Raw genomic sequence first — 14,709 nt, forward strand, 5'->3', positions numbered from 1 at the left:
ATCTAATCAGACATTGAATACACAGAACTGTGCTGTGTTCCTGTGTTGGTATTAATATCTTCGAATATACAGTGAAAGCCTTAACATAAAGTAGTACTGCAACCTATCTAGTCTTTGATTCTTGGCCACTTCAGAAGTGTCAGGTACCCATTCCATCTTATGGAATGGATCTTAAATCCAATCAAACAATGATTGGTTACTCCCATAATATTTGTGCCACTATTATACCAGTATATCATGCAGACAGGTCCTGTGTGATTTGTAACACTTATAGCTACATGTTATTAATGATTACCTTTCTCTTCTGTTAGAGTGTAAAGTACCTTCCAGCACCACGAACACTATTCATTAGAGATAAAACTACTATCTAGGCACCAGCTAGACATTTCCCTGTTCAATGATATGTGTTGTCTTCAGCAATAGGGCCTTACCATCAAGTTGTGGAGAATAATTAAACCTTTGGCAATAGTCTGTGATATTTGGTAGTGGGGGTGGGTTACATGGGGCCCCTTTGGCCAATGAATGAACAAAATGTAACCCATTCCTAACGCTGGAGGTTTTACTTCATGGCATAAGATGTCTAATTGGAATATAGGTTGCCCTAATGGTGACTCCATTTAAACTTCTTTCATATATGAATATATGTCAGGAAACTTCCACAGTAGTAGGTTTTTTTTTTTTTTTTTTTTGGTTTTTCGAGACAGGGTTTCTCTGCGTAGCTTTGTGCCTTTTCTGGAGCTCACTTGGTAGCCCAGGCTGGCCTCGAACTCACAGAGATCCGCCTGCCTCTGCCTCCTGAGTGCTGGGATTAAAGGCGTGCGCCACCACCGCCCGGCTCCATATAATTTTTAAAAGGCTTTTAAGTGTTAGTTGTTCCTCTCCTTATTCCCTCCTTTGCCTTGCCCTTCCATCCCTCTCCACATTTAATCCTCCTAGTCTAGTTTCCCATTTATGTCTCTATTTCCCCTTCCATGGGAGATCTTCTGGTCCCTTACAGTACCTAACTTATGTGGTTATTTGGATTGTAGCACACACATCTAAAGCTTAACAATTAGCATCCACATATGAGAAAAAACACAATATTTGTTACCTCACTTGGAATGATTTTTCTAGCTCGATTTTCCTGTGAATTTATAATTTCATTTTTCTTAACAGCTGAGTAATATTCCATTGTGTAAATGGACTATATTTTTCTTATCCATTCCTATTTTAGTGGAAATCTAGACTGTTTCCAGTTTCTGGCAATTATGAATAGACCAGCAATGATCATTTATGAGCAAGTATTTCTGTAGTAAAATACAACATTCTAAGGCTCATAGATCCAAGCTCCTCCACAGTTTTCTGGCTTAGTTCCAAAGGTCTAGAGACCACATAGTCTGATTTATCCTGGTACTAGTCCCACTTCTGAGTACCAGTTTTCTGTTTTAGTTACTTTTCTCATTGTTGTGACAAAATACTGACAAGAAGTAATCACATGGGAAGAAGGGTTGATTTTGGCTCACAGACTAATGTAGTCCATCATGTTACTAATATAGTCCATCATGTCGGGAAATCAAGGTCCTTGAAACTGACCAGAAACCACAGAAATAGAAATTTTTGAACTCAGCTTTTTTATCTTTTTTAAATTTTCTCTACCCATGTGATAGTGCCAGTCAAAGTGCACCCACATAGATACACCAAAGCAGTGTTTCATTAGTGCCCCCAATGATTTCTTGATCCAGTCATTGTGACAATTGAAATTAATTTGACATCTCCAACGTTCTTTTTCACAACTTCCCCATATTGCAATTGAGAGTAAAATGGTAGTTCCTTCAAAGGGACCAATATACCTAAGCATTTCCAGGTTTTCTCTTTCCCTTCTAGAACTTGAAGTACTATTATTTTATCTTAAAACTTTTAGTTTCAAGATAAATAGAAAATGGCATATAAGATTTTTTAGAGTTGTTTAGATGAATGTCAGTGGCATTTGTTATATGGGTCTTATAATTGTGTTAATTTTCTCTTTAGGAATGTTGTCTCTGCAATTTGAGAGGAGGTGCTCTTAAGCAGACTAAAAACAATAAGTAAGTAATACATTGACTGTGTTGAATTTCATCATTTCTTTTTCTTCTCTTTAAGTTCTGTGTGATAGTTTGCTTTGCCCCTCTCCCTACCTGTGATTTATCTCACAGATATTGTTCTCTGGACCTAGGGTTAAAATTCTTCCTCAGAGACTAAAGCTAACTGGATGTAATATAGGACTTGCCTCTATTCTGTGCTTTTTATGTAACGACAGTTCTTATTTTATGAACAGGTTTCTCCTTTTTTGTCTTTCTTCTCACCTTTTTCTCCTCGCCTTCCTTCACCCTCTACTTCAGCAGTACTCCATTCATAGTTAATTGAGCTATTCTTGTGCTCTCACTTCCTCTTTATTTTTTAGTAAGTTGGTAGAACTTAGCTTCTGTGCGGCAAGTGGTCCTGCCTAGCTCATAGTACTGGAATTGGGACTCCTGATGCATAATGTTTTGATGACATTAACATAATTTTGTATGTATGCACGGATTGTTTGGTTGCTTGGAAAGAAGAATAAAAGCATTTATCATGCATGCATTGGTAAAGTGTTGTCTAAGAGCCAATACTTTTGCTTGATTTTGGATCGTCTTTCATAAGCTTATCTAGTAAGACTGGCATTTTCCAGCAGAGTTGTCACTAAACTTTCAATGTTGTAGACAGGCTTAGATGCTTCCTATAAAAGCATATATCATGAGAAATTATCTTCTTAATAGTATTTATTCTAGAATGCTAGTTTTATTTCAGTGTGGAAGAATGCTCTTGTAGGGTTAATGGTTGTCCTTTCTTCCTATGATCTTAGGATCTTAGGATGAATTATGACATTCATTGTTTAAGTGAAGTAAATAAGCCTACTGGTGCAGTCCTTTAATCCCTCTACTTGGGAGTCAGAAGCAGGTGTATCTCTTTGTGAGTTTGAGACCAGCCTGATCTACATAGTGAGTTCCAGGACAGGCAGGACTTGTCTTGGAAAGTAAAACAAAATGAAGAAGCTTAGGCTTCAACATAGGTTGATATATTTGATAATGCAAATATTCATGATTCTTGAATCTCTTAAGTCCTTATATTTCCTTTGAGGTATAATGCTTAAGAGATACTGCATAATATTAATAACAAATTTATGCAAATTTAGAATGTGAAAGGATGCTCTAATGTTTTTAGTAGGAGATCAGGAAACAAGCTAACTTTCATTTCTCTTCAGCGGTACATTCCTTTGGTTGCAGTAATATTGCAATGAGGAAAAATATTTAAAGACTAAACCAGTTTTAATTTGTATAGAAAATATTTATATTTGAACTAATTTGCCTCAGAACATGTGGTATATATCATTTTTATATGAAAACATGATTTATAGTTAATTGAACTAGTCTTTTGTCATGTATTAGCCTAAATATATTACACATGTAGTATCAAATGGTAACAAAAACCTTCATTTCAGTATTCTTAGACATTTTTGAATGTACATGACCATGTTATAGGACTTTGCCTTTACCTAGTTCGTTTTGTGTATGTGTCTGTATCTTAGTGAGTATACAGCTCATGAAAGGCAGAAGAGAACAGTAGATCCTCTGGTACTGGAGTTTCAGGCAATTGTGAGCTGCCTTCTAGGTGCTGGGATTTACTAAGGTTCATTGCAAGAACTACTGAGCCATCTCTCTAGCCCCCTTTACTAGTTATTGATGTCAGAGTGTTGGGCAGATGTGCTAAATATACCCAGTTGTCATTAAAGAGGTTTAAAAGTCCATAACTTACTTGCAGTGGGATTAAGTTTTTCACTTCATTTCTTTTGTATGCCAGATTGTCACCACCAAATTGAAGTCTGTAAGTTTAGGGAACTTGTTTATTTTTAATGTCTCCTTTCCTGTAGGTGGGCCCATGTCATATGTGCTGTTGCAGTCCCAGAAGTTCGATTCACTAATGTCCCAGAAAGGACACAAATAGATGTAGGCAGAATACCTTTACAGAGGTTAAAATTGGTGAGTGGTAAGATTTTTTTTTTAATTCATATATTAATATTAATTTCAAGTTCTGAATTTGTCTGTTAATTATGTTTCCAAGATAATATATCCAATAGCTTCATTTTATTCTACCTATGTTTTCCTCTCTCCTGAATATATTTATTCTCAAATTCTTCCCTAGTATATTATAAGTCTCCATAACTGCCATCATTTTGTATGTGAAGTATGGGAAAGGGATTAATAAATTTCCTGGATTGATATGAGTTTATAAACATTAGGCTCTCTGAGATTGTTCAGTAATGCCCCAAACTGCTCAACACTATTGAAGTTGCCTACTATTCTTTTCTCTTTACTCAGTTGGGTTTCTGTTGGTGTAGCAATCCAACCCAATTTTATCATCTCTTTGCCAAGAAGAGCTTTATAGATAAATGCAGAATCTGTTTTTAATTACAGGCTTTTGTTATTCACCTGTAGAGACTCTAGATGCTTAACATGTCAAACTCTGACCTGTTACCTTTCTAACCTATCAGAAACTTTCATAAAAGTGTCCTCACTGGTTTGCCCTTTTTTTTTTAATTTTCATTTCTGTGTCTCACAGAATTAGTTTAGGCCTCTGTTTTGTATATTTGCTAAACACACAAGCTTAATGTGCTGGCGGAGTTTCCTAGAATCTTCAGTCTCTGTCATTATTAACTCATAATTTCTCCACTATGGAACACTTCAAGCATTGTCACTGAGACAAGTTGCTTATTTCTTACAACTTTCCCACAAAGAGACCCTTTCTTTGGAATTTACTCTACTGTCCTTTGTTCATAGAAAGGGTAAGTGAACACTATTTCGCATTATATTACTACCAACTGTTTTACTTTAAGAGGAAATATGTGATCAGCTGTTAACTAATGAGTAGTATGATTAAGATACAAAAAGTAGGGCTACAGAGATGGCACATTATTTAAGAGCAATCCACACCCACCTCTCTTCCTTTTCATATAGATGGGAAATATTTAGATATCAGTTTATTTCACCAATTATCACCTTTTTTGCCAAATGTTGTATGCTTTTTAAATAAACCACATTTTTTAACTTTCTTTTTATACTGTGTGTCTTTCACATAATGCATCTTGATCCCATTCATTTCTCCATTCCTTCATCCCTGCAAACCCTCCCCCACAAATAAAAGAAAATGTAAGAGACAACAAAGAAGGGGAAAAAATTTAAAATCTTACCATAGAAGCTGCAGTGTGACACAGTGAATCATGTAGTAAATCCCTTTGTCCATATATCTTTACTTGCAAGTGCTCATTGCAAAGAATCATTGGTCTAGTTTGAGGCCTAGTTTCAAGTACACTATTGATGCTAGGCCCTCACTGGGACTCTTCTTGGATATCTATTGTTGTCCTGTGCTGTGGAGATCCTGCAGCTTTGGATCTGTAAGTTAGGTCCCTCCATGTGCTCCAGCTGATCATAAATGGGTTGGATGTTTGGGCAGGCCAAGTCATAACCCTGGTTCTGGTCCTGGGTAGCTGCAGTGTTAATCAGCCCACAGTTCTCCCCTGTTCTCACCACCAGGGTGAGCTTTCCAGCACTACCCTGTTTAATTCACTCCTTGAAGCATTGAGTGAGGGGTGGGGCCAGTTCTGCTTTCACACCCGCCCATAGGTTCAGCTCTCCCACACCATCAGGGCCAGCTTCACTGTGTTGCCCAGGCAAGGTACAGAGTTACTGTCCTGAGTACTGAAGCTGGTAAGGGGCAAAGACAGCTCTCCTGCTCCCACGACCCCAGGACCAACTCCTCCACCTGTCCAGGTGTGGATGGGTGGGAAGTGGGGGGGGGTTGCATCTGTCCTGTGCCCATGCCACCACATGTCAGATGAGTAATGGGGACAGCCTTCCCCCACCCAACATTGGGACTGGGTTACCCACACTTCTGACAACAGGGCTGGCTCTATTTTGTTGCCAGGGTAAGGTGCAGGGCCTGCTTTCCCAAGTATTGCAGCTATACTACAGTTCTTAACCTTTAGCATCTTCTATTCTATATTAGGATTTCTCAGTCTTAGCACTTTGGATATTTTACAGAAGATAATTGTTTGTTGAGGAGATCATCATGTGCATTACAGTATTCCAGCATCCTGGATCAGGTAGACACTGCCAGTATTCTCTTATGCAAAATCACCCCCATTTGAGACATAATGAGAAGATTTTCCTTTTGGAAATTCTTAGGAAGAAATATCTTGTTTTGACAGACCTAAATTACAGACTAGAGAGCAGTTATCCTTAAACTGTTTAAAAAAAAAATAGGCCTAAATAATTTTTACAGCTCTAATTTTTTTTTTATTTCTTGATAATGTAAGAAAGTTTTATGGCACATATGCTACAATTATTATTTACAATTTGATTTTGTATCTTAAGTAAATTATTTATGCTTAGAGAAGTTAATAGTCTATAAATGCTAAGAACATTTTACTGAAGTTTAAAATGCTATGGTATGTATGATTGTACACATGATTAAAATGTGTATTGAATGAATAAAAGGCAACAACTTGTTATTTGTTTCTGGCTTAAAATAATTGTAACTAGGAAAGTGTGATCAGATAATAACAAATAGTTTGAGTCTTTTAGAGGGTTTCTCTTTTAATTCACATATACCTCTGCACACTCCACTAGAGTAAGGCACCATTTTACTTATTTTCATCCTGGAGGAGATAAAGTTTATGAAGGAGTGATGTGCCATTCTTCCCATTCATTTAATCAGTATGGGATTCTTGGATACTTGGGTTCCCAAGCCCTCTAGAAAAATACAGACAATTGCCACTCACTGCTCTTTGTTGCCAACCATAACTAGATGGTTAAATTGTATTATTAAAGAAAACATGTCCTAGAGTGACAGGACACAGAGAAATCAAGCTGGAACATGAGTTGAAGCATCCTTCTTGCTGCTTAGCCTCATAATGCCAGAAGATGGTAACCAAGACCAATGGCTAGTTCCTGTATTGCTTTGGGGGCTTAATATTTTATGTCCTTATTCAGACAGAATTGTCATCAGCAGCTTTACTCAGCTGTGGACCCCAGACACAGCACTACTTACCAACCAGGGAAAATATAACTGCAATAGTATTTCAGGTATGAGATGATCTTTAAGCTCTTGAGCTTTCAGCAGCTGTAATGATTTTGAAGGCATAAATGGGTTTATAAGGCCCCAGGCCTCCCTAAATATTATAATCAGTTAATGGATGGTAGGAGAGGAAGGAACATTTAATTAAAATGTTCTACCTATGACATTTGGAAACACCTTTGTATAATTTTTTGTATAGAGCGCTTTGTGAAAGATATAAAATAGGATGTGTCTGGGGTCCACAGCTGATTGAAGTTGCTGATGACAATTCTGTCTGAATAAGGACATCAGGTACTAAGCCCCCCAATCAATACAGGCACTTGCCACTGGTCTTGGTTAGCATCTTCTGGCATATATAAGATAGGATATAAGAAAATTCCTTACCTGAGTAGGTTTTCCCCATACAAGAAAATGGGTAGTTTTCATAAAAAGAGACAAGAAATGGGAAAGAAGCTTTTTAATTTTCATCCTAAAGTAGTTACTCCTGTCCACTTTGCTTGGTGATGTCACAGCTGTATCTTCTATTCATTGTATCACTAAATAGACAATAATGGTGACACTAGATTTATTTTAGAGCATTCTATTTCTGTTGCTAGTTTATAACATTTTAGTAATTTGTTAACCTTTTAAACTAAACTGTCTTTTGTAAACACATTGTTTGTGGTGGGTTTCTTTCCAAGGTTTACATTTTAAAAACTTTTTGGCAGTATTTTACTAGTGTGCATGTGTGTGAGGGGCTGGGGAGTGTTTTCAGGGTTTTGCTATGAAGTACTAGCTGACCTTGAATACTCTGTGTAGCTGATACTGGCTTGACACTCAAACCAGTTCTCTTGCCTCAGCCGCTCAAGTGTAATGATTACAACAATGTACCACTGTGCCTGCCTAATGTTTCACCTCTTGTTGAAAAAGGATTTCGTACGCCGGGCAGTGGTGGCGCACGCCTTTAATCCCAGCACTTGGGAGGCAGAGGCAGGCGGATCTCCGTGAGTTCGAGGCCAGCCTGGGCTACCAAGTGAGTTTCAGGAAAGGCGCAAAGCTACACAGAGAAACCCTGTCTCGAGAAAAACAAAAAAACAAAAAAAGAAAGAAAAAAGAAAAAGGATTTCGCTTTGTAGTTTAGGCTACCCTTGAGCTTGAAATTCTACTGCTTCAGCTTTTTAGCTGCTGGGAATACAGCTGCGTACCTCTATACTTAGCTCAATATTTAACTTTTGTGCAATCATTACACAACTTATTAAAGTAGTTGCTTTCCATGTTAAAACATACTATATTTAGTTGCTTTCCATGTTAAAACATACTATATTTATGTTACTACGTACATGCAGTTTGTTGACATGAGGCTTTCTGTTAAGGAATGGCAAAAGTTACCTGAATGGGCTTAGAGTAATCATGTCCAAAAAGACTGAGCTACTTTCCAGCTTGGAATTCTCTCAACTGCCCATGTAGGTTTTGAATCCTAAAGCTTCCTGGGTGATAGAATTATAGGTATGTGCCACCATAACCATGTCTTTATTTTCAGTGCAAATTTTGGATTGCCTATTATGTTTCCTACCCACTCATGTAGAATAAACTCAATAATTTCTTAATGACTTTTCCCACATGGGAACGGTGATCATTGTGTCAGTTCTTATCTTAGACAACTCTTTCTCTTGGCACAGCAATCTTTTCTGATCAATCAGGTCAAATGACAAAACTTTTAAATCTGACATAAGGAGAATGAAGAGGCTGCTGGTGACATGAGAGCGCTCAAGGAAAGCAGTTGCTCAAGGGATCTGGTTAATATCTTTGGTACTTGGGTATGGGGTTGTGCTGGAGTGTGGTGTAATTTTTTAATCTTTCAGATTCATTTCCTCTTCTTCCTTTCTATGTTCTTTTCTTTTCTAATCACAACTAGAAAAGAAGCAGAAGTGAACAAAGATGACAATACAAAATAATTATGCAGATACAAAATGCATAGTAAAGTAGAATGACTTGTTTTTATTTTCACAGTAGAAAAAAATGTTTTAAAATGACGAGGAGAAATAAGGGGCTTGACTTTAAAGAGAATTAATCATGCTTTGATAACTTGTTCAGAGGAAGGAAAATAACAGTATGATCAAGAAGGACATTAATATGAAATGTGTACATTTGACTATAAAATTAAGAAGGCGGCTATTAAAAAAGAAAACTACCAAACATATGTAGGGAAAAGCAAAACACCATTTGTCTGGTTTCTTTTATTTGTTATGTACATAACTAGTGGTTTGAATAAGAATTTTCCCCATAAGCTCATATGTTTAAATGTTTGGTCCCTGGTTGGTTGAACTGTTTGAGAAGGATTAGGAGGTATGGCCTATTTGGAGGTCTGTTACTGTACTGGGCTTTGGGATTTTAAAAGCACATGACATTCCCAGTTATCCCTTTTGTAGATCAGATAGGGTAAGCTCTCAGCTATGGGTCCAGTACGATGCCTGTGTGCTGCCATGCCATGGTGGTCATAGACTCTAATCCTCTAGAAACATGAGCCACACATTTAATGCTTTCTTTTATAAGTTTGTCTTAGTCATGGTGCTTTGTCGTGGCAGTAGAAAAGGAACTAAGAAATGATATACATTCCTATTTATCATATACATTGACTGTTTCTTATAGATTGAATTAATTGAAGAGTGTTAAGATCTTTGTAAGTGAGCCAATGAAGCAGTTTTCTGGATTGTTAGAAATCTTAGAAAGCTGTTGTAACTCTTTAATGTAATTGGTACCTTTAAGCAGTCTTTCTACTTGTAAATAATTTTTTAGTGTTATTTGTGTAAGTGTGTGAGTGTACAAACATGCATGTGCATCTGGCTTCACATATGGCACAATTTTGTGAGGACAACTTTGGGAAGTGGGTTCTCTCCTTCCTCTTATGGGCTTTGGTGAATAGAGCTGAGTTTATGGGGCTTACTCAGCAATCACTTTTAACCAGATAGTTTCTTGACAGTTGTAATAATTTGTCAGTATTGAATTGTGTATTCTGATGCAGGTGATGTCTGTTTTCATTGTTGCATTGCCTAAATCACTTGTTCATTCATGAAGAATGCATGGGTAGGACTGCAGAGATGGCTCAGTTAAGGGCTTGCTGCTATTGCAGAAGACCAGAGTTTGGCTTCCATCACCCATGTCTGGTGACTCACAACTGAGTAATTCCAGCTTCAGGGGGTCTGAAGCCCACTTTTCACCTGCACATACTAGACGTGCAGACACAGACAAACACAAACACTTAAATAAGTTTTAGATGCAGGAATGTTGTAGATCTATCAGTTGAGGACTACGACATCTGGTATGAGATTATGTCTCCCAGAAATAACAGGAAGTGTCATCCATGATACTACAATAATATGGCTACTTAAAGAAGACATGAACAAATACAACACCAAAGACATGTTAATATGGAAGGAGGAACTCTCACTAGGTCCCACCTAGACAAAGATGAGAAAAAGAACTTTAGTTAAGTAAGGAATACTGAGAACAGGAGAAGTAGTTATTACCTGGGATAATTAGCTATCCAATACCAGGTAGTCAGCCCCAATGTCATATATATTTAAGTAACACTAAGGTTGTATTTATTTATTAAGTCACACATGCGTGTACACACATGCAGCAATAACAAAGAAAAATAGATGATGAATCCAAAAGAGAGCAAGGGATGGGGTTATATGAGAGATATTAGAGGGAAGAAACTGAAAGAGAAAAATGATACAATTACATTTGAATTTATATAAAGTAAAACAAGTTAAATCTTTAAAAATAGATAAATGAAGAAGCTGGGTGTGGTGACACATACCCTTAAGCCCGAAGAGGATCTCTGAATTTGCAGCCAGCTTGGTGTACAGAGCTAGTTCCAGGGCATACAGTGCTATACAGACAGATGCTGCCCTCAAAAGAAACAAACAAGCAATAGATAAAGAAATGAAATGAAAGCATCTGAACTCAGTTGTCTAGCAGTGCATTTGATTTCTGTATCTGTAGGCTGTAGACGAATTTCTAAGCGGTCTTATTAAATAAAGAACACGGAGCCAAATATGGGGTGAAAGCCTTAGAGATCAGGGAAATAGTGAGAGACACCAGCTAACCTTAACTCACCATGCCATAGCTTCCAAAGAGAGCTACTTCCTGTCTGCTCATGCCTTTATTGCCTTGCTGTTCTGCCCTCTCTTTGGCTCTTAGTCCAGCTACCTAACTTCCTTGTCACTGCCTGTCTGTACAAACCACCAGGTCTCTATGGTAGGTACTGGGATTAAAGGCATGTGTCACCACACTTGTCTGTCCCCTAGTGTGTCCTTGAACGCACAGAGACCTTAAGGGTGTGTGCTACCATTGCCTGACTTGTGTTAATGGCTTGCTATTTCCTCTGATCTCCAGGTAAACATTGTTTATTAACATATAAATAAAATATCACCACATTTGAGCACAAATAAAATATCACCGTAATAGGCTTTTCTAATAATTTGTTTGTTACATTGTTTTGAGGCAGGATCTCACCATGTAGTTCTGGCCATCTTCCAACTTGATATGTAGACCTCAGTGGCCTAGAACTCACAAATACCTATCTGCTTTTGGCTCATCCAACAAGGTGCTGTTATTATAGGTACATGTCACAATGCCAGATTCTAATAATTTTACTTTTAAAATGTGATTTCTGCAACCAAAGAGAAGTAATGAATTTTAGAATAGCTAAAGTTACCCCTGAACATTCAAAGACATCAGGTTCCTTATTTGATAAATAAACCAAGCCAGGCACAAATGTTCTTTGAGTGAAGAGCATTAATTTTAAAAGGAATGTACACTGAAATGATGGTAGAGATACAAGCTTTTGCTGTAGGATGTTGTTCTGTATGCTGTCAGTATGTGTTGCTCTGATTGGTTGATAAATAAAACACTGATTGGCCAGTAGCCTGGCAGGAAGTATAGTCAGGGCAAGCAGACAAGGAGAATTCTAGGAAGAGAAGGGTTGAGTCAGGAGTCGAGCCAGATACAGAGGAAGCAAGATGACAAGGCAGAACTGAGAAAAGTTCCCAAGCTACGTGGCTAAACATAAATGAGAATTATGGGTTAATTTAAGCGTAAGAGCTAGTCAATAATAAGCCTGAGCTAATGGCCAAGCAGTTATAATTAATATAAGCCTCTGAGTAATTATTTTATAAGTGGCTGCAGGACTGATGGGCCCGGCAGGGCCAGGTGGACCGGAGAAATTTGGGACCAGAGAAGGATTCTGACTACAAGCCTTTTGGTGCCTGGCTGAAACCATGCTATTCTGCTCAGAAGCCTCTATATATTTTAAAGTTTGTACCTAAAAGCAAATAATAGTGAGCCTGAAGGCCAAAGATTATAGTGTTTGAAAGATACATTAATTCTAAATGTAGAGTGGTATTCTATCTGAAGAATTAAGTCAAGAGAAAAATACAATTGGGTTTCCTTTTTTTTGGGTTTTGGTTTTTGGTTTTTTGAGACAGGGTTTCTCTGTGTAGCTTTGTGCCTTTCCTGGATCTCACTCTGTAGCCCAGGCTGGCCTCGAACTCACAGAGATCCACCTGCCTCTGCCTCCCAAGTGCTGGGATAAAAGGCATGCGCCACCACCGCCCAGCTTGGGTTTTCCATTTCTTTTTTTTTTTTGGTTTTTCGAGACAGGGTTTCTCTGTGTAGCTTTGCGCCTTTCCTTGGACTCACTTGGGGTTTTCCATTTCTTAAGGAAGACACATATTCTCTTGTAAACTAGTATGTGTTATCAGATGTAGTGAAACATGCAGTGGAGACCACTGCACTTCTGCTTAACTAATCTCATAACAAGTTAATGGCTATCTTTGCTTTCTTTATAAAGAATTTTTGTTATATTTAATGGGGCCTCCGAATGAATTTTAAGACTCTTAAAATAATATTATCTTTCATACTTTAAAACCCATGTTACTGAGTTTATGGAGAGCCCATGAATAACCCTGTATATAACTTAATGCAGTGTGTGATGAGAGTAACCCTGGATCAACATAGCTCTGCATTAACTATATAGGGCTATTTATGTGCTGTACAATAACTCATGTAGGGATTACTCACATTCTACATTAACTCATGTAGATGCTCGACAGTAACTCATGTAAAGGCTACTCATGGGCTCTACATTAACTTCAGTAGGGGTGTGTATTTACATTCTCAGTTACTTTTTAATAACACTAGAAGTTCTTATAAAATAGAAAAATTGACAATAGTGAGTGAATGTCTTAATAGTAGAGGGATAAGAAGCACTATATACCAGGTAGGATGACACTGGTATAATCCTAACACTTGATATACTGAGGCAGATGGAGGCTGGATTCAAGACCAGTCACAGCCACTCTCTCTGTTTGAGGTGAAGATCAGTAACATATATACTGTCTCAAAAAACAATAAAAATATATAAAGAAGGAGATGCTACAGATGTTATGATTTTGAAGTGATGTAATTCCATGTTACTTAGTTCATTGTAAAATTTCATGACAAAACTCATTAAAGCACTTGTCAAAGGACTTTGTAAAGCTTTTAAATACATGTAGTGGTAGGAAAAATTTTTTATTGGTGGCTGTATAAAAACTGAGACTAATATCTCAGAATGATTTACTACAGAGATTAGATCCTATTGTAACCTGCCAAATTTGTATATTATAATACTACTGTGGTAGTTTGAATAGGCATAGCCCTCATTAGACTCATGTGTCTCAATGCTTGACATAAGGAGTGGCACTGTTAGGTGTGGCCTTGTTTGGATGTGTGACACTAAGGGAACAGGCTTTGGGGTCTTTTATGCCCAGTATGGGACACAGTTCACTTCCTGTTGCCTGCAGCTCAAGATGAAGAACTCTTAGCTACTTCTCCATCACGATTCTGCCTTCATGCTGCCTTGCTTCCCACCATGATGATACCTCTTGAACCTGGATAGCCATCTCTTCTCATGGCTGTGGGAAATTTTCTTCTATGATTTTGTTGAAAATAATTTGTGTCTTTTATCTGGATTTCTTCCTATACACCTATAATGTACAGATTTGGTCTTTTATGATGTCCTAGAGATCCTGCATATCTCCTCTTTCTTTTCCTCCTCCTTTCTTTTAATCATTTTTGTTTCACTGAGTGATCCCTCTACCATGTCTTCATATCCTGACTGTCTTCTATTTAGTCCCTTCTGGTGTTATTCCCTGTCTGCTTTTTATTAGAATTACTGAATCTTTTTATTTCAGGTTCTATTTCAGTTTTTCTTTTTTAGATTTTCTATCTCTTATTGTATTCTATTTTCATGTATTGAAATGTTATTTATTTCATTCAACAATTTCTTTCTATTTCAGACGGTAATTTTCATTCTGGCATTTATTTGTTTCTCCTTTGACTTCCTTGAATGTATTAATAACTTTGAGTTATCGTATTATCTAAGTTGCTTTCCTCAAAGCCCACTATTGTGGGAGTACTAATTTTTAGAGGAGACACATCTGGTTTTTAGTGTTGTTTGTGTTTTTTGTGATGAGACCTGGGCACCTGGATTTAGGTCATTGGTAGTGTCTCTTTGTATGGCTATCTGGCCCTCCTTTATTAAGTGGTTGTTTGGATCTGTTT

General features: G+C 37.4%; 1 protein-coding gene across 5 annotated transcripts in view; it reads left to right on the forward strand.

Moving 5' to 3' along the window:
• The window catches only part of Kdm4c (lysine demethylase 4C), a 209,741-nt gene that overhangs the window by 145,766 nt on the left and 49,266 nt on the right, over positions 1 to 14,709 (forward strand). For all 5 annotated transcript variants that reach the window (XR_013049167.1, XM_006981402.4, XM_076564391.1 and 2 more), the window contains 2 exons: positions 2,008 to 2,063; positions 3,917 to 4,025. Coding sequence is in view for 4 of the 5 variants with exons in the window: in XM_006981402.4 (XP_006981464.1) it covers positions 2,008 to 2,063; positions 3,917 to 4,025 (165 nt within the window). In the remaining variant the exon portion in view is untranslated. The remainder of the gene's footprint in view (positions 1 to 2,007; positions 2,064 to 3,916; positions 4,026 to 14,709) is intronic.

Source organism: Peromyscus maniculatus, chromosome 2 (genome assembly GCF_049852395.1).
Source record: "Peromyscus maniculatus bairdii isolate BWxNUB_F1_BW_parent chromosome 2, HU_Pman_BW_mat_3.1, whole genome shotgun sequence".
Classification (NCBI taxonomy): domain Eukaryota; kingdom Metazoa; phylum Chordata; class Mammalia; order Rodentia; family Cricetidae; genus Peromyscus; species Peromyscus maniculatus.